The following is a 25129-nucleotide window of genomic DNA, read 5'->3' as shown; positions in this document are numbered from 1 at the left end:
ATAAAGTCACAACACTACTAATCAACATACGAAGATCAAAAAGGCTTGAATTCGCAGACGAACAGATCTGTAGTAGAAAGCCGCCAGCTCCCGGTGACCAGCGCGGCACACTCAAGGTCACGCGCTGCGGCCAAACACCAAAGTAGAGTGGAGAACGTTTCGAAGGTCCAGAACCTGTCACGGCTGCGGGAAGCCAATTACGTATATAAAAATATACGACGCCAATTAGTACAACTGAATGAGCACCCGTACTCCAGATAAGTTCTTGGTAAACAGTTTCGAACACTCACGCAATAGGTTAAAAGGGTCCAAGGAACAGGAATTGTATAACAGAGAACAACAGTCAGAAAAAAACCCACAAAAATGTAGAAGTACAGTTCATAAATAACTTCTCATGCGGATATGCAAAGCCGTAACCTAGACAAGATCGGAGGCCCATTTCACATCTTCAATACGTCTCTCATACAAAACCTAAAATACCCAAGCAGCACAAGCCTCCCATGTACTGGCTTATCCGATACACGACCACACAGACAAACTTGACCATTATCAGTCCTTAATTGGTCCGTATTGACTCATAACAATAATGTACAACGGGTGATTGTTTAGTCTGCCCTGTCAATATATTATCAATATTTGATTTTTTTACTATGTTTCACACATACATGTTTCAGGAACCTTAACTCCCTTTATCAGTGCTTTCTACATCAATATCAATCTTCCCCAAATCCCAAGATCTAACATCACTCTGTTTTAATTTAAACATTGCCATCTATAATATTAACTCTAACCCATACGTATACTTTGTTCATTTCCTGTTAATGTCTGCTGTAAAGTAACACATTCACACATACTAGAACACTAAAACACTCGTGAAAAGTGACCCAAGTGTGGTAACAGGTATAACTTGGAAACAATATTCACTCACCCATGGGTAACTAATGTAGATATCGAGCTTGATTTTTTATGGTTATTATTATTATTATTATTATTATTATTATTATTATTATTATTATTATTATTCTTTGTCGTTTAGACCTACTGAGAACCACGGGGCTCGTATCTACTCTTCGGTAAAGTTGTTGCCTTCTTCTTCTTCCAATACTCCTTCATTTGCTGACTTTGAGCCAGCTTTCTCTCTTCTGTCCACCTAGTTCCTGTAATCTTCTTACTTGTAAGGGATGTTGGGAAAACACCGCGTCGGATGGCTTGACGGAACAGTATTCGGTCACGAGTTTGTCCCAGTGGGATACCTAGTTGTTCCATATCTGTGTTAACTGGTGTGATCCATTTGTTCTTAGAAGCCTTGCCTCTTCCTGTTACTGTGAATGTCCTGTTGCTGAGTCTTTCGGAATCCAGATGGGCCAAGTGTCCATAAAATGTCAGGCGCCTTTTCCTTATACACATGACAATGTCCTCGTGGTGTTCATACAGTTCATCATTTTGGCGGATTCTGTAAATGCCTCCTTCCTCTCTGATTGATCCTAATATCCTCCTCAGAATCTTCCTCTCTTTTAACTCCAGCTTTCTGAGTGGGCCCTTCCTGGCCATTACAAGGCACTCTGAAGCATACAGAACAGATGGTTTGACGACCTAGTTGTAGTGTCTGAGTTTGAGGTTCTTGGAGAGGCATTTAGATGAAGAGATATTACGACACGAGTGATAAACCCTTTCAAACTTGGTACATCTGGCATCTATGGCTAGGTTCTCGCTCTGATTCGCAGAGATCCATTCTCCCAAGTACTTAACTGCAGGTACTTTTCGTATGGTAGCGTCTGCGAGAGGAATTGTAGAAGGGGCCTCCTTGATATTGGTCATAAATTCAGTCTTCTGGGTGCTGATCTTCAGACCAGTCTTAACCGCTACACTATAAAGACTGTAAGTTGTAGGTAGCCTCCTCTATATTGTTTGCCAGTAGAATGAGGTCATCGGCAAAGGCTAGGCACGGGACAATGAGGTTGTCTCTCTTGTACCCAAGCTTCTGTCCAGCTCCTGGTGGTAGCATCGTTCTCCATTCCCTAATGATCTTTTCCAGGAATTATTATTATTATTTTACAATTGTTATTATTACTTGTATGTATAGCCATGAAGTGTACATCCATTTAGTATTAGTGTTTTCACGTGTCTGTATATCAGTATACTTACGACAATACGGGGCTATATAATGAAGTTCATTTTATGTAAATCTGTATATCAGGTCGTACTAACAGTTTACTACACGCCTCTTTAGTAATCTTAGTTAAAATTAGCTTATAGAATAAACCAGTTCAATTGCAGTTTTAACATTCTCACAAAATTCATGCAACCTGGCAGGCTGCAAACCATCGAACTCTGCGCCTATTAATCTAAGAGCCTCTGTCACTGATAAATAATGATCTGCATTCATTATTTCACCATGCCCCTGAACATGACTGGGAATTGGGCTATTGGACCTAGAAGACCCTTCTATATTGAACTTTGATTCAGCTCACCCTATTTGATCACCGGACTCTGGAAGTGGGCCCATCTCAGCTTTACTGCTCGACTGGAGCTTGCCTCTTCGTGATAAATTTCTTCCTTTCCCATCACCTTCCATACAGTTCTCGAATTGTGACTCGTTCCTCTGCAACAACAATCAAGAATAATTGATCAGCATAATACACTCGATCACAAAGCATTTTTCACGAGTCTTCAAAGCTCTACATCTTTAAGATGTGTCCCTCGTGGTTACAATAGAGATTGTATCTCTATTGGCAACACTTATCCTACGTACTTTCCGAACACTCAGTCACATTGGGAATCTCTGCCCAAAAATTTCCACATAGCCATCTCTCATCCTCATAGAAATCTACAGTGTGCTTTTCACTGTAATATTGTTTCAATGCTCCCTTTATATTTCCCCGTGTCAGTATATTAGGTCGTACTAACAGTTTACCACACGCTCCGATTGCTCATAACTATATTATTATTATTATTATTATTATTATTATTATTATCATGCCATTGCAGAGAAAGGTGCGACTTTCTCGTCACACCTTACGTGTACTAGAATCCCTGAATATGACACCAACAACGTTAAGTCCACTTGTTGTGATCCCAAGGACTGGATAGGCTGGGGACTTGGGTTCGATTCTAGCAGGAATACACATCAAATCAGATTGACCTGTCACCAAAAATGACACCATGTATTAATCATTTTAAATATTTTTTTCTTATATACAAAATATGCAAAACTGCACTTTGCTGATCATTGCTGAGGGAACTGCCTATCCACATATCAATGATTGAACTTTTCAGTTCCCTTTGAAAATATCTTTAAGTACACTCTCACTCCTTAGTCTCTTAAATACAGTTAATACTTAGCTCGGTTGCATGTCTTCTTTCTTGTTGATGCTGATACAGCTTCGGACGCCTACGTGACTATTCGAATGGAAATGCAGTTCCACAGACTCAAACTGTTGGCCTTCTAAGAGAAGAGGCCTCAAAGTCTAGGTCTTCCTTATTTACTACACTCCTGTTCATTGAAATCCCTGTACGGACTCCACTCTGATATGTTTGTCCCTGACGCAAACTTGGTCACAGCTACAGAGCTTCTCCTTTTCTATGCCCTTGAACTCCAACTTACAATATCTAGTCTGTCTTTCTAGAAGTTACCAGTGTTCTCAAATATCGACCCTTACTACTTCATAATTCTGATATGTTTCAACCTGATTGGCTCTTTAAGGCTGTTGTCTATGCAGGCCCTCAGGAAGTTACTAGAACAATATATTTTTCTACAGCACCAAAGCGCTGCATATTTCTCTTCACAGTTTGTGATGTACACGGCCCTACCTAAAGCTTGGCAACAGCTAGGCGCTGACACAATATTTCACCACATTGCAATCCCTTCTGTTTCCACTAAGCTTTACTTTATACTGAATTTTATGCATTATATGTGAATTACAGTCAAATAGAGTTATCACTCACTTATTCACATCACTAAACATTCGAAGCACTGTCACTTCTTGACGCTGGGATACACTCTCTTAAATTTTTAATACATTTTTCAAGGTCCCTCGCTCTGTAATAAAAGACAGAAGGGCGCGTTATGACCCATGGTCATGACACTATTCTACACACATTAAGCTGCTTTTCCAACTAGTCTCCAAACATTTGTTGCATCTTGATAAGTTTTTATAAACTCTCTTCATAGAAGTCTGCCATATGTAATGAGAACCATATCCGAATCATTGTTTTCACTTTGTTGGTGTGGAAATGCTTGTCTGTGAGGAACCTTTTCAGGTGAAGGAAGATATAGTAGTCCTAGGTATAAGGTTAGCTCTATCAGGTACTGGGGGCAATTGAATTGCAGCCAGTCAAAAACCTGACAGACAGAAGGCCACCATTTATTCTGGAGGGTGTGACAAAGTTTTGTCAAGGTTGCACAGTACGCATCTTCATTGATTATTGCCCCTGGTGGCATGAAGTCCACTAGCAGAACACCACCTCTGTCCCCAAACACCATTTCCATAATCTTGCGAATTGAGAAAGTCCGCTTGAATTTGACTTGTGTCGTAGATCATGTGTGTCGCCACTGCATTGATTACTGGTTGATTTGAGGGTTACTGGGACACCGATGTCTCATCCCTTGTGATGAGTGGTCCAATTACACAAGGTACCAGATCAAATATGTCTAACACTGGCACATCTCTTTGTGCTGTGTTGCTCGGTCAGCATCTTTGGAACCCACTATTTGCATAACTTTCTGTAGTCCAACTTTTCTGACAGTTTTGTAAAGAAACTGGCCATGAAATATGTTCTACATCAGTTTTTGTTTGAAGCCATTTTTGATACACCTTTTTATATTTACAGTTCTCATACCATACTCACTGCATCTCTTGTCAAGCTCCAAGATAATAGATTGCAGGCTTTCAGCATAGTTACAGCTTTCATTCCCTCAAGACACATACTTTTTCATCTTTACACTCGGTTGTAAAGTGACAGAGAGGATATTGTGAACTGTAGGTTTGTACAAAAGGTGGTGTCGACCTCACGTACAATATTTTCTAATCAGAGATGGCCTACCAAAGCGTGCGCCTCCTGAACCTGCTTGCTGTCTTTTCTTTGGAACTTCTCATAATATTATCCATATGCCACTATCTAATTTCTGTGTCGGGGAGATTTTCTACCCTATTCATCTGCAGACAGCATTTTCTCTATCCTAGGCCTAGTGATTCTAGGTTCACTGCAGATCAAATTCTGGTCTGTACTACAGAATAATCCATGGGATACCTGTACATGCCTAATAGGTCGTCTGAATTCAAACTCTGTTATGGTAATATTCTTTCTGGATCTAGTAGCTGCCTCTGTGGATCAGTTGTAGAGTGGCGGCCTCTGGATCCCAAGATAGCGGGTTCAAACTCGGTAGAGGTAGTCGGATTTTTGAAGGGTGGAAAAAAGTTCATTCGACACTCCATGTCGTATGATGTCAGCATGTAAAACATCTCTGGTGACACATGTGGTGTTTACCAGACAAAATTAATTAAATCTCAGCCATAGACTTCCAAACGGAACGTCGAAATTGACGAGCAGACAGCCAGATGGCATCAAATTGAAATGTCGGCACATTATTATTATTGTTGTTGTTGACCTGGTTCCCCTACCCTCTCATGTGCCATATACCTGAAGAATTAATTTGAAACTGCTAATCCCATAGTAGCACCAAAGTTCAGTAAACACTTTCTGTTCCTATTAGCTGCCATATCTGCCCCACATTTACCTCACACCTTGTCATATCCTCAGTTCTGCTTCAAATTTTCACATTGGGATTCTCTGTATTCTGTTTTTGCTGTTGATCTTGACTACACTACCACTTAGTGCTTCATAAAACTAGTGTTCTTCATCCTTAGCTGCTCCCTCCAGTGGTCAATGCTTTGAGGTAATTATATGGTTCTCATTCCAATTCCTGCTACCGCTAAATCTATCCAAAACCTCCGTTGATTTACATACCTAATAGAAACTAAGTTGAGAGCCATGGTTTTCCTATTGAAAAATTCTGCTCCTCACTCTTCTTTTTGCCATTTAAAACCTTTTAAGAACATTTTATAATACAGCCCACCCATTGGCCATGATTGTTTGCCATCTGACACCATGGTAAGTCTGTTCTAGTCCTGATGATGAAAACTATTTTCATCATCAGAATGTTGCTTGGCAGGGTAGGAGAGGTGATGGTATAAAATTCCTAATCACTAGACTGTATGCTGAAAGCCTGAGTTCAGTTCCAAACCATGGCTATGCATCTGCACCAGATTTCACTTTCACCTTACTTAATAATCATCATCTTCACACTCTACACACCATAATGTTCAGTCATCACACTGGACACAATAACACACACAGACTTTCATGATGATTTTTCGCCTCTGAGGCAAGGAGTAACTAATTCCTTGACCAAAGAGGTGTGCACAAGTAAATGAAGATCACAATCCACCTATCATTCAGGCTAGTAAATCCTGTCAAAGTGCCTGGGCATTAGAACACACATCTTACAATTTATTTATATCTTGTTATTTCTCACTACCTAAAATTGACAACTTCTAATACATCCTCTTTGCTAACTCAACCAATTCTACTTTCTTCCATAAGCACTATTAATATTAATAGCACCCTGTTGAATTCCATTACATTCGTGGAGTTGTTTCCAAAGAGTTCCTGGCGTCTCAAATGGAAATGGGACTCTTGTCACTTGTACAAGGTTTTCTTAAAACATTTTGAGCATCCTCGCTAAATTTCTGTGAATTTAGGTGCTAACCTTACTTACATTTAGGCCCAATGAGAATTCCTCTGATGGATTAGGGAGCACGGTGAATTTGATAGCACTAGCTCTCTGAGCAGATGGTGAGCTACCATTCAGAACATGTTCGAATTGTTCACTCCCATTCGTTAGTAACTGGTATCTCAACTCTCAGGATCACTTACTACGCCACATTTTGAACACAGGTGTACACTGATTTAGCAAATGTCATGGGATAGTCACCTAATAGCGTGTGGGGCCTCCTCTGGCCCTGCAAACTGCAGTGAGATGCTGTGGAAGTTGAGTCGACAAGTCCCTGGTAGTCCTCTGGACGCAGCTGACACCAAATCGTTTGCAGAGCGGCCACCAATGCTGGCCTGTTCGTGGGTGCAGGATCCATGGCACGGTGCCTGGGAGCCTGCGTTCCAGGACATCCCAGATATGCTCGATAGGGTTCATATCGGGCTTCTGGGTGGCCATGGCAGTCGTTGGACCTCTGCTGCATATTCCTGGAACCATTCCCGAGCGACATGGGAGCGATGTGGCGGCGCGTTATCATCTTGAAACACCGCAGAACCATCTGGGCTCTGGGAGACCAAACATGGGTGCAGATGGTCTCCGAGCAGCTCAACATACCGCATACCATTCAAAGTATCTTCCAGAACAACTAGGGAGCCCATTCCATACCAGGAAAATGCAACCCAGACCATAACAGAGACACCAGCGCCCTGGAACTCTCCTTCGAGGCAGGCGGGATCCATCGCTTCATGTGGTCTGCGCCATACACGGTGCCTCCCATCGGCATGGTGCAGTTGAAATCGTGATTCGTCCGACCATATCACGTTACGCCATTGTTCCAGTGTCCATCCATGGTGGCTGGCGACAAATGCGCGTCGTCGTGCCCGATGACGTTGGATTAACAGTGGCTCCCATGTGCGGCGCCGGCTCCCATACCTCATAGAACCCGTGTTCCTACGGATTGTCCACTGGGAGACGTGTCTAGCACGGCCTGTGTTGAATTGAGCCGTGATTTGTTGCACAGTTGCCCGTCTGTCACTATTGACAATCCGTCTCAAATGTCGCCGGTCACGGTCATCGAGAGTGGCTGGACGGCTGGTCGTTCGTCTGTTGTGGACGGTGACACCTGCATTCAACCATTCACGATACACCTTGGACACGGTTGATCGTGTGAAACCGAATTCCCGCACCACTTCCGAAATCGCACTGCCCATCCGTCGGGCACCGACCACCATACCCCATTCGAACGGTGTCAGCTCACGACGACGTTCTGGTACACGTGTCACATGCACAGCCACTGCTCATAAGGTCTCCTATACAACTGCCGCTGGCACAGGGAGCGTGTGGTGCGCAGACAACACACCTGCGCATCAGTGCTCCGCTATCCCATGACATTTGCTCAGTCAGTGTATTTTTAATTACAGATGCAGATACTCTTCAGGCTGAATATTAAAAATAAATTTGGCCACTAGAAAGTAATATGGGAAGTGGAAGGACAGAAAGGAGTGGAGGAGGCTTGTTAACCACTCCCGGGCGACTGGAGTGGGACATTGATGATGATGATGATGATGATGATTTAATAAAGGATGGGTGTTGGTTGTATTATAGAGTTATGAATTGCATTGATTTTTTAGATGTAATATGAATGCCTACAATGATGATTTGCATAGATATGATATCAAGTCAGGTTTTAAAAATGTATTTAAAAATGTTTTCTGTGATTCTACAGTGAAGAAGCTTACCAGGGGAATCTCAAGAGCTACAGAAAACATCAATTTGGTGTCTCAAGCTCGATCTGACATTGCACTTGACTTCTGGGAAAATACAGTTTGCAATGTTAACCAGTACTTCATTGAAACCCCAATGTGTACATTCATGTTACCTGACCTCACTGTTTTTCCAGGTAATGCTCAGCTTGTATAATACAATATTTTTGTTTACTTTCTATTTTTAAGTATTAAATTTCTTTCTTCTGTGTGACGCTGTTAACACTGAAATTCTCAAGCATCCCTTAACCCCTCAGTGATGTGAAATATTTGAGTGCCACTTTACCCAACGGACGGGGGTGATTCAAGTGTGAGCAATAAGAAAACGCAGTGATCTCTTTAAAATTTCACTGTTACAACAGTAGAGCTCAGATTATTTTCAGGCGTTTATAGTGGAGACTCAAGACATAATTCACGTTCATTGTCTTATTACCTTGTAGTCTGTAAATGGAGAGGAGACATTCCATTTTTTATATGGAACGAAAGTGACCTTGTAGTTGCGTGGGTTGTTTCACAATGCAATGAAAACTAAGACAGTAGTTGCATCGGAAACTTCGAGTGGAAGGACTAGAAACAATGGCTCAACTTTCTTTAGCACATTTCCCAAGTTAATGGGATGATTATTCATCAGAAAGAAGGCTTGTAGGTCTACTTGGGCTTGTTTCTGTATCCATTACTGTACTTGGTCTTGTCCTCCATCCACTTTCATTCTGTTTGTTATGCATCAGCTCTCACTTTGCTCAGTTCAGTCCAATGTAGTTATTGTGTGATTTATTCAAATGTAGTTAACTTCACTGTTATTCAAACTGCACCGTTTCTTGCCTTGCACTATAGTATCTCAAAGTGACAGCGAGCCAAGTAATTAGAGGTTTTGAGGCATTGAAATAATTATAGGAATCCTTACCTGATCATGTCAACATTCATGTCAGTGGAAAGATCGTTATTTATACTCAGTCTACATAATGAAACTCGTATAGGGATACATACAACCTCTATAATGCAGTAGAAATAAGTCGATGTGCTCTCAGGAAAAATATCAGACTATTTCAGACTCTGTCGAAGGAAAAAAGGAAATGCTGATTTGGGCTGAATAATACGTAGAAGTAAGACAAAAGATCTTCAGTTTTGTCAGGCTGAGTAGCTCAGACAGTTGAGGCGCTGGCCTTTTGACCCCAACTTGGCAGGTTAGATCCTGACTAGACGTCGGCTGTAACTCGATCCGAGTATATATAACTTCTTCCTGCGATACATTGACCAGTTCAACTCAGTTTATGGATGTGTTTACGATGACTAAACAGACCAATCCTGGCATAAAACATACGCCCACACAAATCGCACTGAATGGATGGAAGAGGGCGGGGTTGTAATTGACAGTTTTCTTGCTTGTCGCTTGGCCTCTTGTTGTCTGCGGCTTTCTCTTTCAGACAAGTTGACAGCGGTGGATGTAGTGTTCTTCCACAGTGAGCGGTCTTCATGTGTTGTTTCAGCTGGTCTTTCAAACCCTTAAGAGGGGCTCCATGAGGTCTACTGCCGGGGCAAATTTCACCGTAAAGAATTTGGCGAGGAAGCCTGGTATCACCCATGTGGTGAACATGGCCTAAACATCTCAGTTGATGGAGCAAGGATAGTTGCCTCGGTGCTATTTAGCTGCGCTTTGTCGAGAAGTGCCGTGTTGGCCACATAGTCCTCCCACTTAATATTCAAGATGAATCTCATTTTCTGTTGGTGGAAGCACTCAAGTTCTTTTATATCATGGCGATAGTGTCCAAATTTCACAGTCATACAGCAGCATGGAAATGACAACAGCTTTGTACACCATGAGTTTGGTATGCAGTTTTAGTTCGTTGTTCATGAAGACTCTGTACATTAACCATCTCTACAACTTTAAAACTTCACAAAATGAAGTTACGCCTGCAGGGGTCTATACCACGTATTGAGGTCGACAGCATGTGAGGAAATGGTGGTCTCTATAACGTATGGAGGTCAGCATAAAGGGGTTAATATTTTCATTTCTTTTTCTTCTACCACCACTAGCTTGCTACCTAGTTTTCTCCTCTAATTTCTGTTTCCCTTAGTGTTGCTTCAAGCATGTTTTAATTTAAAATACTTTTTTACTCTCCTGAAATTACTTTAACTTGCATCGATTGTACTTCTGATTCTTTACATCATCATTATGGATATGCAAGTTGTATATGTGCTTAGTAATACTAGCTGTGGATATTGTTATACATTTGATATGTAAACTCTTAGATATTCTACAATTTCCTACTGTGTTTTATGTGATGTAGAATGAATTATTTGTCATAAAATAGCATGCTCTGCACCACCCAGTACAGAGAATTACAGTAGTTTGGGAAGGCTTGATGCACAAATTCATGATTCCTAGGCATATAGATGCAATTATGAAGGGCATCATACTAAAAGGGAGGTCTGGTGACAATTTTTGGTCTTTACAATTTTTTCCTTCATATTTCAGTCTCTGCTGGTTGTGTGCAGGACAGATTCACTGATTGCTACTTCATCAGTTGTGTCATTCATTGTTTAACGAGGTACTCTTCAATATCGTATTGTGAGAAGCAGTGTTGTTTTCTACAAATTTTTCAGTATTACAAGAACAGTCCTGGCTTATTCTGAAGAGGTAAAGCAAAGATCCTCGTGGAACATGAGTCTCATGGAATAAACTAGAGATTATCATGTCTTGAATAAATATTTCTCTCGTTCCCATCAGTAACATTTTGTAAATGCATGAAGGATTCTTCATTTTTCAAATGATTGCTTTTGCTTTTATTATTTTGCTATGAAAACTGTAAAAGTTGTTAGTGTGACATAAAGCCAATAACATTAGCTTATTATTTGTATTGTGTTTACTGGTGTGTGACCCTTTCATAAACTGAAATACCGTATTTACGTGAATAATCCCCGCACCTTAATTTTAGGAAGGCTAATTTTGAAAAAATGAAATTAACTAAAATTCCTTCCATCGAAAGAGTAACATTGGCATAAACAAACATTTCATATCACTCCCTGATGTCCACATCATCTTTACGCAAATATGAACGTGTACATTTACAGATATAGCTGATTTGCTGTAACATATTTGAGATGATAAACATTACATTATCATTGCTATAAAATATATTTGCCATGAAAAGACTCATTCTATCATGACATGGAGAAATTTTGAATTTAAATTACTCTGTAAAATACTTTTTTATAAATGTAAACAGTTTTAAATTAAAAGTCTGAATTGTTTTACATTTAAATATGACAAATGGTTGCAGTTTTCTTCCATCTGCAGTTACATAAAGCATAACTATGCACCCAGCATCGAAAACTATGCGAGCAGGAGCATGTTGCCAACCTTGACGCAAATCAAACCCACACCCCAATTTTGTGCCTCAAATTTTCTTTTAAAATATGCGGGGATTATTCGCGTAAATATGGTATACTGTTTGTTCCAAGTCTGTCTCAATATTGTCACACTCCTCACATATGTTCCTGTGTTTACTTGCTTTTTTTCAACAGTTTCAAAAACCTTTCCCCTGACAAATGCTGTCATGAGTTGCTTCACGGTGGCTGTGACTAGATCCTTCTGATACTCATGGTGACTCCATATATTTGCCTCCCTACTAATATTTTGCCTGCTGTTGACCTTTTCAGTCTTAAAACTACACTGTTCCTCTTGCAATCTTACCTTCCATGTCCTTATCTTCTGTAGTATCCTCTGACCACCGATCTTGATCAAATCAAATCACTTTATTTGCAAATGAGGTGTCTACCCTCGGTGTCAATTGATACACAAAAATACATTATTATCAAGCACAAAATTTTAAATTAACAAAAGAAGATATTCAGTTCCCTAAAACTACAAACATTGTATCTAGGATTCCTCAAATACCTTTCCACAGTACTTCAGTAAAATGATTTCCCTGTGGTTCTGGCATTTTCCACATCTGATATCTTGATCTGTGCAGCAGTGATACCAAAGATTGTTTTTTAGGGAACAAACCAATGGAATTATCAATCGTGATTGGTTCAGTACTTCATTCAAATCTTTCTTCATTCATATAAATCCCAAAACTTGGCACTTGGTTCTTACTTTACATGTCACTCTTATTATCAACTACAGGGAATTGCCAGTACAACGAATTCGTGGGAGTACTGTAATTATTTTTGTTATTGTGAAATTTTGTTAAACCAAAAATTTATTCAATCTTAGAAACTGAGCTCCATAACCAGGACTAATATATACTGACCTGAGATAGGTTTAAATTGTATTTCCATGCAGGTATCCATACTATATCGAAACTTCAATAAAAGTCTGTACAGCAAAGCTTTGATCTCTGAGATTCTGAAATCGACACATAATCAGACGTCTGTTAAGAAAAGAGATGAAAAAAGGAACTGCTTACCTACCTTACATATATAACATGATGGATCATATTGCTAAAATATTACATAGGTACCATGTACAAACTGTTTTTTGGAACATCACTTAGTATTAGGCAACGCCTGCAACCAACTAAGGACAGTTTGCCTAAATTGCAACAACTTAAAACTTAAAACTAATACGTTAACATCTTGTACTGTATTGAATGGGTTGAAGTTAAAATAAATTTCTTATATTATATTAATATTCTTTCAATACGGGGAAAATTATTTTCATTACTTGTAATGATAAGGCCAACCAGACTAATAAAAATAAAAATAGGTATCAAAACCTGTTACCTACAGAATTCCCTGTACTTGTGGCAAGGTTTATATTGGCAGACTTCGAGAACGATATGTACTCGCATCAAAGAACATACTGGGTGTATCAGACTCAACCTACCTGATAAATGTCATGTTCCAAGGAGTGGATTTTCTTGCCTGTATGAAAAAATATCATCCTAGAATCATCAGGGAAGTGGTTGAAATACGTAAACACCCAGACAGTTTCAACCGCAATACAGGCTACAACCTCAGTAAATCATAGTTACCTACTGTATTATCAGAAACATTAATAAATGGTGCTTTACTGTTGCCATTTGTTGTCTCTAGCATGGGGCTAAAGTGGCGCGTCCCTTTTACATCTTACGGCGCCATTTCTTTGTTGCTTTCTCCTAGCAACCTTTGATGCGTTGTTTCATTTTTCTGTTTTTCTCCTGATGAAGAAGGCCAAGGTTCCTTTTGAAACGCGTTGGGTGTTTATATAGTTCATTACACGGCATAAACCCAAAATATACATCGTGAATAGTTACACGGGCTTTGAAAGTCTAAATGATAATGTTCAATTATGTTCTGAAACTGCGCCTTTTCCCATGATGATGCAACTTTTGCATGATCTTTACCACAAATTGTAACTGATGCCATATCTCTCATGAAGTCTTCTAAGCCAAGCAGTTCTTCAGTTGAACCAAATGGTTTTGCATTTTCCTCTTGAATTAAAATTTATATTGTGATCTTTCCTACTGTTATAAGCACCACTCAACCTTGTTTTTCTACTAATGTCATTCCACATCATCCCTCCACTGACAATTCAGAACACACTGCTAAGATCCTTGAATTTATCTTTATCTCCACAATAATTTCTAACTCGTTCCAGTGTTGACTCAGTCAATGCAACCTTAATGCTGTTCAGTTTGTTGAACATTAATTATAACCCCCACAGCACTATAACAAGTCTGTAAAAAAAATACTATCAAACAAAGAATGACATATTTTGGTTTTGAAAGAACATGATCAGATTTTATCAAAATGCCAATTTCGTTATTACAAATTGATGAAAATTGTTTAGAAATTTAGAAACATTTATGTTTAAATTCTCTTCATAACTTGTAATACTTCAGAGTTATAACTTTGTAAGTACTTGATACTTGAGAGTTATAATGTATCTTAGTGAAGTACTCAGTGGTGCATCCTATCTCCTTGTCAGTCTAACAAAGAGCTAATGCTCTGTCATTGGCAAAGGCCAGCGAGCTACCTTTATGGTAACTTTCTGTTTACGTAATGCTTCATTGAAATCAACGACTATTTTGAATTGTATTTTTAGCTCCATTATTGTTGTTGTTTATTAGGGAATAAATGTAAGTTAATGATTTTGATGAAATAAAAGTGTGAAAGCAAATTAAAGACTCTTGTAAGACATTCTTAGTGATAAATAATAACCAACTAAAATATTTAGAGTGAGTAAAATGCTGTGTAAATTCAGAGAATTTGCTACATATAAGAATATCTTAACTCACATTCCAGACACTTAAGTCAAGGTAACATTGTGTGGAATTCATTATGCGCTAATGCAAAACATGGGAAATGTTGTTCAGAAATTAAGTAGTGCAAATAGGGAGGAATTTTTTAAGGTTGGCTTCATAAACTTTCTTTGTGATGTAAGTTTGGTAACATTGTGTGGAATTCATTATGCACTAATGCAAAACATGGGAAATGTTGTTCAGAAGTTAAGTATAGGTGGGCCGGCGTAAGGTTGCACATGACAGCTGCGCACAATATTGGTCACACTGCAATGGCGCACGAAGCGATGTTGCCGCCGTAACAGCAGCTGATTGCACGACACATGGGTTTTTAAAAACATGGGAGAAATGTTTTTAATGTCATCGCGATGATACACAATATAAATGAAATCTGCCGACAAAAATTGAACTTTCAACTCACCGATTATTCACCACACAAAATTACCTATACGAGACAAATATACTACAAAGTTCTTATTATCGTCATGTTAGAAAACACGGAAGAAATCGGCCGACAAGGATCTCACTTCAAATACACCAATAAATGTTGGAATAATATACACCGGTGCTAACACAAAATGTTTCAAGTAAAATCTATAAAATTACGAAAATTCAGAAACCTTATTTTCATACCCGATTCACAAAGGCAGAAGCTCGATACCCTCCGGTTCACTGCCATCACTACAGTCGCCTTCGTTGTCATTGTCATCATCGTCTAGGCAGATCATCAACTCCTGAGAGTCACTGATGATGCCATGTACTGCCATTGCTGAATTAATGAATGCTGCGACATGGCTAAATTTCTTCCTGCACAAAGCCGCATCCATTCGAGCAATACCCTCCCGGAGCAGTCCTTCCACTTCAGTAACTGTGAAGGACTTGTTATAAGTGCGTACGTAATGTTTTACTTCACCCCAGACCGTACTAACTCAATGAGGTTTAAGTGACAGTGGTACGGCGGCAACCTAATTACCTCTAGCCCTTGTTCCTTCGCTACCTCGTCGACTATTTTTTTTTTTTTTTTTTTTTTTTTTTTTTTTTGCTATTTGCTTTGGAAAGCCCTAGGAATGGGAAGGAAGCGACCGTTGCCTTAATTAAGGTACACCCCCAACATTTGCCTGGAGTGAAAATGGGAAACCACTGAAAACCATCTTCAGGGCTGCCGACAGTGGAATTCGAACCCACTATCTCCCGGATGCGAGCTCACAGCTGCGCGCCCCTAACCGCACGGCCAACTCGCCCGGTGTCGACTAATTTAGTCATACACATATGCGCTGGGATATTTCTTTACTGCAGCCATTCCACTTACAGTTCTTTATGGGCGCTCGGAGAAGGGGTCTTGTCCATTATTACGGAGCGGTAACGTGCATTGTCCATAACAATGACAGAAGGGACTTTGAGCTGTAAAAATCGTACTTGTGTCTTCCTTTTGCATCAGCCTGGAAATAATTAATTCCTGTTACAGGAGATAGCTTAATTCGTTTTTTTCCCGGAGTGCTGTGAAACAAGTTCCTACTATCAGCCCCGTTTTTGCTACTGCTTTGTACCCCAGTCACTTTTTCCTTCTGTTCTTGGAGGCGAACACCTGTCTGAATGACAGTACGCTTTGAAAGCCCTAATGTTTGAGATATGCGATCCTCAACATGATCTACAGGAACGGAGAGACGGCTATACAAGCGTACGAATTTAGTCTCCCTTTCGTAAAACTCACGAGTTCTCCGCACTAATTCTAATGCCTTACTATTAAGGGACACCCGCGGCTCAAAGGATTATCACTTCGCGCTTCATGACTATGTTGTCATTTCCGAGACATCGCACTGCATTCGTTAAAATAAAAGGTCACAATTATCTCACAATGAAAACAAAACTTTCATAAACGCGCGAATCACTCCGACCACGTGCTAGCGGCGACAGACAAAACGGTAACACTTCGATACAGTAGTCAAGCTACTTATAGATGGCACCACTATACTACCTACATTGCCAACAATAATCAACTGAAAATAGTTTGTATTTATTTTTTAGCTCGCTTAAACCTTACAATATCTTTTAAATGCTCATATTTGTGTAAGAAAATAAAAGATTATGAACACTATACGGAATTAAATACGAAGTAACATGAATAAAATGCGTAACTGTATCTGGCATAAAAAGTAGTGGATTGGTGATTCTGACTGACGGGTGACGTTTTTCATTTCATTTTTGTAGTGGTGCCAACATGACTTACAACTGTCAAGTGCAACCTTGTGCCGGCCCACCTATAGTGCGAATAGGGAGGAATTTTTTTAAGGTTGGCTTCATAAACTTTCTTTGTGATGTAAGTTTGGCAGCTTCCTTAATGTTCAATGATTTGCTTTTATTTTTGAAGTGTAAAATTTTTAGATCTGCATTAATGTCCGTAAAATGGTGTGAATTGTCATGTACCTGCTCTCCAAAGGCAGAATGTCAACTGTATCTAATTGCATTGTCATGTTCTTTGTATCTAGTGTGAAAATTCCATTTTGTTTGGCCTAAATATGTGGCATTGTAGTTTGGTTCTTGACATTTGAATTCATAAATTTCTGACTTGGAGAAAGGACTTTTTTGTTTAGGTTGCATTTGCTGCTGTGTTGTTGCAGTTTAGTGTTTGTCCTAAAGGCCACTCTAAAGACGTTGTTACTGGGTGAGTTGGCCGTGCGGTTAGAGGCGCGCAGCTGTGAGCTAGGTACCAGCTGATGAGCCCAACCTAGCACACGGGGGCAAAACGCTGGCAACCAGGAATGAGTTAGCTGGAAAATTTATAATGTCCAATAACGGACCATTTATATTGGTATTAGGTATTTCTGTGTCTGGCCCGATGTGTGTTGAAGAAGCAAAATATTTTCACTTTGCCCTTGCCTTAGAAGGAGATTTTAAAGCATCTTCTGGCTGGCTTACGTTGTTTAAGAAATGTTTCAAGGGGCCAATGACCTTCGATGTTAGGCCTCTTTAAACAAGCATCATCATCGAAATGTTTCAGAATTTGAGAAATTACAATTGACAGAAAAAGTCTTGACGTAGACACGGATGCTGCTGAGAAGTTCGCTAATGAATTTCAATTGGTCATTGAAAAAGAACAGCTTGACCTGATGCAAATTTACAATGCAGATGAGACAGAACTGTATTGAAAATGTACAGTCACAAACACTAGTGATGCAACAAGAACAGCAAGTCCCAGGCATTACAATATCCAAGGAAAGAATAACTATTATGGTATGTGCTAACGCTAGTGGTGATCGTAAATTAAAATTATTAGCAATAGGGAAATCCAAAAAAGCTTGTTTTAAACAAGAAAACGTCCCTTAGCAGCACTGTTATCAAAAGGCAGCATGAATGGACATAGATATTCAAGGACTGGTTTCACAATCATTTTTTGAAACAAATGGAGACCTACCTAATTAAACACTTGCTGCCAACCATAGCAGTGCTCTTAATTGACAACGCGTTCTCCCATCCTCACGGAAGTGAACTCAAAAAAGGCAATATTTTAGTCAAATTCCTTCCCCTTAATGTAACTTGTGTTCTGCAACCGATGGACCAAGGCATTATTGCTGCTTTAAAGAGGAACAACATATCAACTCTTATAGTAATTAGTTGGGAAAATAAGTGATATTACAAAATTTGGCAGAAATTTAGTTTATTGGATGCACTTCACACAGTCAACAAGTTATGGGAGAAAATTACCGCTACTATGCTCGCACGATCATGAAAATCAATTACAAATTCTAGTTGAAGAACAAGCGTATGCTGGCTTCAGTGACTATATTTCCAGCGGCCAAGATGGACTCGCTACAATGGCATCGTTAGTGCAAAACGTGGATGAATGTCAAGATACAGAAGAAAGTGATATAATCGAGTGTTTAGGGGGTCGATAAAGATTATGTTGGATTCAGACACGAAAGTATGGAGGATATCGTGCTTAATTTGACTGTTGGTGATGAAGACAATGATTCGGATGATGATGTGTGTGGGAATGATGCAACGGAAGTCTCAAAAGTTTTCCACAGTCAGGCTAATAAACACTTTTTTCTTATGTGGAAAACCAATATGAATTTACATTCTCAAATATTGTTTTGTTGAGAAATTTGTGATGTACAATCAGGAAAAATGAACAGTCATTTTAGAAACAAAAAAAATAATATTGTTAATTATTGTTGGCATAATCCACATGCATTTTCTAAAGCTTATGTATTTTTTGTTGTATATTCATTTTCCTCTATTGTGTCTTGTAATATAACACAAAATGTTGTCATTACTTTTTTTTGTTCATACATTTCAATAATTTAACCAATGACTTTGTTTTTATTAGACTTAAAAGAAAAACTGCGGGCAAATTGCGGTTTTCGTTAATTTGTGGAAGTTTGTGCATTAATAACCGCAGATTATCAAGAGTCTACTGTATTTTGTATGTGTTCTTGTTTACCTAGTTGAGGACAATGTATTTTTTCTCTTTAATGTGTTGTTTTTCCTGATTTTCATCTGTTTAAAATAGTTTATCTACTGTTTTCTTTTGTGATCTATTTTTTTTATTATTATTTATTGTGAATGAAAACCCCTCTTGACATAGATAATCAAGTATTAAATAAGGAAAAAATATAGAGAACACATGAAAGAGAAAAAACACATCTTCAAGTAAGTGAATAAGAACACATACAAATTTGCCAATATTTATAAATTACAAGGTCTTTTGAGTAGCCTTTAAAACAAACAACAGACTGAAAAAACACATCAACAAATGCAACCTAAACAAAAAAAGATCTCTTCTCCAAATCAGGAATTTATTAACTCAAATGTCAAGAACCAATCTGCAGTGCCATATATATAGACCAAGCAAAACTGAATTTCCACACCATATACAAAGAACACGAAAATGCAGTTAGATACACACGACATTCAGCCTTCGGAGGGCATGTATACAACAGTTCACACCCTTTCACAGGCGTCAACAAAGATCGAAAAATATTACACTTGAAAAATAAAAGCAAATCGTTGAACATTAAAGATGCGATTGAAATTTACATCACAAAGAAAGCTTATCAAGCCAACCTTAATGGCCCTAAACTTACAAAAATTTCCTCTCTATTCGCACTACTTAATTTCTGAAACATATTACACATTTTTTGCATTAACGCTTTATGAATTCCACAGGTTACTCTAGCTAAAGTGCCTGGAATGTAGGTTAGGATATTCTTATCTGTAGTAAATTCTCTGAATTTATGCAGCATCGTAGCCACTCGAGACATTTTAGCAGGTTATTATTTATCACGAAAAATATGTCCTGCAAGCTGCTCTTTAATTTAGTTTCACATTTTCATTTCATCAAAATCATTAACTTATATTTACTCCCTAATATACAGTGGTGGTGGTGATGATGATGATGATGATGATGATGATAAGAACTTGAAGAAATAAAAAAAGAAGAGAGGAAGATCATTAGGAAAGTCTTAGGAGTAAGATACAACCAAGACTGTTACAGGTTACAATCAATAAAACAGAAAAGTTCTCAAACATCAAAATTGACATTATGAAAAGACAAATGAAATTCTTCGGCCATCTGACTAGATTACCAGAAAATCAATTGACAAAACGGATAATAGATTAAAAAACCTCGCTTAAGAACTCAACACTCGGTCTTAATGAACTTCAAAAGGACCTCAAAATTGCAAACATAAGTTCAACAGACATCCTAGAAGGAGACATCTTTAGGCACAAAGTAAACAATTGGGAAGTTACATCAGAGCAACCACAAAAAAACAGTACAGACCAAAGTGGTCAGCAGAATGTAAATAAGCCTTCTCAGAAAGAATGAAAGCAAGAACAACCCACTGAAGAAATTATTTGAGTTATTTGCTTAACGTCTTCAAATATTTGGAGAATTCGCTGCTGCTGCTGCTGCTGCTGTTGCTGCTGTTGCTTTGTCAACTGACATTTCCATCATGCTTACAGTTTGAAAATAGTGGGGAGATCGTTTGAAGTCGGTCTCAGGGATACAACTAAGGTATTGTATAGTTCTGCAATGCGATTTTATTTTACGTAAATAAATATAACACGAGAACTTGTTCACTTCCTTATATACATCACTTTATTTACACTGTACGTCACAACACACAATTATACACAGTAGAAAATAACACTACAACACGCAATAGCGGAGTACCCTGAAGTCGATTCGGACAAGTACAGATATCAACAACACTGACTCGCGCACTATAACATGCACTCTTTTGAATTCACCCTCTCCGCCTCGGAGCCGAACAGTTACTTGCAGTCCATCCCTTGCCTGAGTCCTAAGAACTAAGAACTGACTTCACTGACTTAACAGCTCGATATATATACTATTCGATCAACCATCTAGAATGATCGACTTCTGGAAGAGTTCTTACAACACTCTAATGGAACACACTCGAAACATCGATCAACCAGCTAGTCGAATGGGTACTCGAACTTTCGTTTTCTGTTTACAAATGCACATGGAAATATCTACAACATTCGTAATGTCCCTACACGTATCTGGCAGTAAGTTTCCAGAACCCTTCATATATACCAAATTATAGTACACCGGGCGAGTTGGCCGTGCGGTTAGGGGCGCGCAGCTGTGAACTTGCATCCGGGAGATTGTGGGTTCGAGCCTCACTGTCGGCAGCCCTGAAGGTGATTTTCTGTGGTTTCCCATTTTCACACCAGGCAAATGCTGGGGCTGTACCTTAAGGCCACGGCCCCATCGTCGTCATGAGACCTGTGTGTGTTGGTGTGACGTAAAACCAATGGCAAAAAAAATGTAGTACATTGAGTCTAACATACAAACATTATGGAATTTTCTACCGCTTTCGACTCTATAGATTTTGAGGTTAAACTTATACACAATACGTATTTGAGGTTATACAAATTTATACTACATATTTACAGGGAAACCATGTACTAGTCATGTTTAATATTTAATAAAAGATAATTTAGCATTAAATAAACTATAATTAAAATATATAAATGTAATAATTCAAGGTTTTACACCAGTTACAGTGTTGTACGTACGACAATTGAGCCTTAGAGGTTGCCTCAAGATGTTTCCTGGCTGTTATTTTACGGCTTTAAGCCAACATAAGTTTGCTGATCAACCTAAAAGACAAGCTACAGACGGAAGGATGCAAAAAGAAGCACAGCGAAAGAAAGAAGGAATTTTGGGAAGACAAGAAGAAACATTGTGCTAAATAAGTTCACACGCGGTCGTTAGTCGGCATAACAAATAAAATTAAATTAAAAACCCAGTAACAACATATGTATGTCCAACCCTTGTCTCGTTTCTCTGCGGGGTTGGGTATGAACTGAGATGAATTTTTGTAGTAAGTTTTCAGACCGGATGCCCTTGACAATAACCTCATCAGAGAAGGTTAATGAAATCAATTGAATGACATGACATGATAGTAGGAAGGGAGAGGATGAAACCCTTTGCCGATACATAGCCTAATTCTGTCGAATAGCACGAATGAGTCTGCTCAGGGCTTAACTCCCCATGCGACAGACGAATCGCCATCAACAGCAGCGTCATATGCCCTCACTCCTTATGACCACTGTAGAGAGGTTTGGAATTGAATCTAGGCTTTTGGCATGCAGTCTAGTGATTAGAAATTGTATACCACCACCTTTCGTACCCTCCCAGCCAACATTCTGGTTTTTTTTTTTTTTTTTTAACCAAAGAGTCTCGAACTTGCCAACCACTTTGTCAGACCATATTAAACGTAGCTGTTGGCTTCACCGAAGCATTATGTAATGAAAAGTTACCCTTAAGATAGACAGCTGGTCTCGCGCCTGTAACAGAGCATTGCACCACACTCCTTGCTAAACTGGGAAGGACAGAGGACACACCACTGAGTATTTCACTAAGATAAGTTATAACTAAGGGACAGATATTGATGACCTAAAATATCATTGAAAATGATCAATAAAATGCCCTTAAATTTATGGGAAAATGCTATAAAATAAGTAAAAATGACTGTTAAATATTGAGAGTTGTTACTTGTAATTTATTAAATATATGACCGAACTGAATTCTGGTGTCTGAGTAAGAATGATTTTAAAAGTAATATATCAATGTTCTATTCAACTCTTGTTTTTTACAGAAATAATTATCTTCTCCAGAAATGTGCATACAGTAAATATGGGCATAATGATTTGGCCCCCGAAAAACCTGGAACGCTTGTTGTTCTTTGCACTCGCTATAGCTTTAAGATATTCTTCTTGTGTAATGTGGTGTTGTACATCAAACTTCCTTTCCACACTCATTATAACACTGCACAGTTTACAAAATGAAACAGGCTCATCTGTTGTAAACACATCTTTTCTAAATTAATTCACTAGCTGAATTAAAAATATACTTACAAGGAAACATCGGCAATGGTTGTTGCCAATTGCAATGAAACTTGGAAAACCCATTGAGGTACACGTAAAAAAGATGTCGGCATCAATTTTGGGTGCCGACATTGTTAACTAAGGGGCTTAAAAGTTGCGACATTTCAAGTTCCGCGCGATCGGCGATGAATACTTGCTGGCCAATGCTAAGCCGGAACACTGCGTGCCTGGAGACACACCTCTGCACCTCCTCCCCTCCCCACTCCAACTGGTTCACCACCGCACTTATCCCTTCTCCCCGTGCTTGCCGGCTGCTTAAGTTGTTGAATGGGACCGGCTCTATACTTTGCTTCTTTTCATACTTTAATTATTGAAATCCTTTAAATAACATTCCATTTCACACAATAACAAATAACCTAACTAATATACCTATATTTTAGTCAAATGTTATATTTTCATTCCTGCTAATTCCAGTGAGTTGTCACATTCGTGGGTACAACTCCGAGTTAACTAACACCGGGCGTGGTCAAACGTAGGATGGGGTACCACGTCCTTCCTACGCTTAAATTATTTACTTCTGAAATGCCTTAAAGCTGTTGTCGGTAGTGTCCTTTAAAGTGGTCATACATATGGAATTAAATTAAATCGCCCACCACTAAATAAATCTCCCACCTTTAAACAACGTTAAATACCTTTTTATTTAAAGAAATTACGTGCCCAGGTAGAGGATCTCAAGGAATGTAATGAGATTCGGTACCTCAGGATATCAAAACCGGTTACAGGTCCAGATCTTCTTTTTATATCCCCTTCCATGCACCCATTTTGTGTATGCTATCAGTTGTGTCATAACGAAACGACATCACAGACGACGACAACAACAAATATAAACTCTGAGTTTGAAACTTCTGGTATTTTGTGTGTTGCGTACTCTCGTATAAGGAATAGGCCTATAGGTAGAATGTTTTTATTTGTGCTTGTACTGAACGATTTATTTATGTTTTACAGTGACAGACACAACACATTCCAATTGCAGCAATGGTTGTCGAATATATATGAATTTAATGCATAGGCAACTTTGATATGAATATGACATGGAATGTAGTATTGACGTAATATGAAAAGCCTTGAAAAATAAAGATGTGCATTTTTATATGCAGTAGATAAACAGTAATCACAGACAGACCTGTAGTCTTACTTTACCGGTACTTCTGCGTTATAGCTGACGAAGGTCTATGTATTCAACAAGTACCGATATTAAAGTATCACACTACAGTCTTCTGGGTCAGCCTCCGTGGCTCAGGTGGTAGCGCTCCAGCCTCTCACCGCTGGGTTCCGTCGTTCAAATCCCGGTCACTCCCTGTCAGATTTGTGCTGGACAAAGCGGAAGCGGGACAGGATTTTCTCCGGGGACTCCGTTTTTTTCTGTCATCTTTCATTCCAGCAACACTCTCCAGTATCATTTCATTAATCGTTCATTAATCGTTCATTAATCATTGCCCCAGAGGAGTACGACAGGCTTTGGCAGCCGGCACAGTTCCAATCCTCGCCACTAGATGGGGGCTTCATTCATTCCATTCCTGACCCGGCCGGATGACTGGAAACAGGCTGCGGATTTTCATTACAGTCTTCTGGGTATAATGGCAGTTATATACGCAAAAAGTTAAATGGCTGTTGTACGATCTGGTACAACAACAAACAATTACAAGGCAACACAATAAATGACTCCATATACATTATATCGGGTAAACTCCCCGTCAATAACTGATAGTAAACAAAAACAATCTTTGGTCTATTCGAAACATTAAAAAATAGTGAAAAGAACACCAAAACAAAACACAACAACAGGCACCATACTTTTTTTTTTTTTTTTTTTTTTTGCTAATTGCTTTACGTCGCACCGACACTGATAGGTCTTACGGTGACGATGGGATAGGAAAGGCCTAGGAGTTGGAAGGAAGTGGCCATGGCCTTAATTAACGTAAAACCCCAGCATTTGCCTGGTGTGA

General features: G+C 39.0%; 1 protein-coding gene across 1 annotated transcript in view; it reads left to right on the top strand.

Annotated features, from left to right (window-relative positions):
* Positions 1-25129, top strand: part of LOC136858346 (OTU domain-containing protein 7B) — a gene marked incomplete at its 5' end in the record, with an annotated part of 300853 nt that overhangs the window by 77840 nt on the left and 197884 nt on the right. The window contains one exon of the mRNA XM_067137821.2: positions 8499-8672. Coding sequence (XP_066993922.2) covers positions 8499-8672 — 174 coding nt within the window. The remainder of the gene's footprint in view (positions 1-8498; positions 8673-25129) is intronic.

The sequence above is a fragment of the Anabrus simplex genome, chromosome 1 (genome assembly GCF_040414725.1).
Source record: "Anabrus simplex isolate iqAnaSimp1 chromosome 1, ASM4041472v1, whole genome shotgun sequence".
Lineage (NCBI taxonomy): Eukaryota > Metazoa > Arthropoda > Insecta > Orthoptera > Tettigoniidae > Anabrus > Anabrus simplex.
Note: the sequence above shows the minus strand (reverse complement) of the source record. Positions and strands in the feature narration are given on the sequence as shown.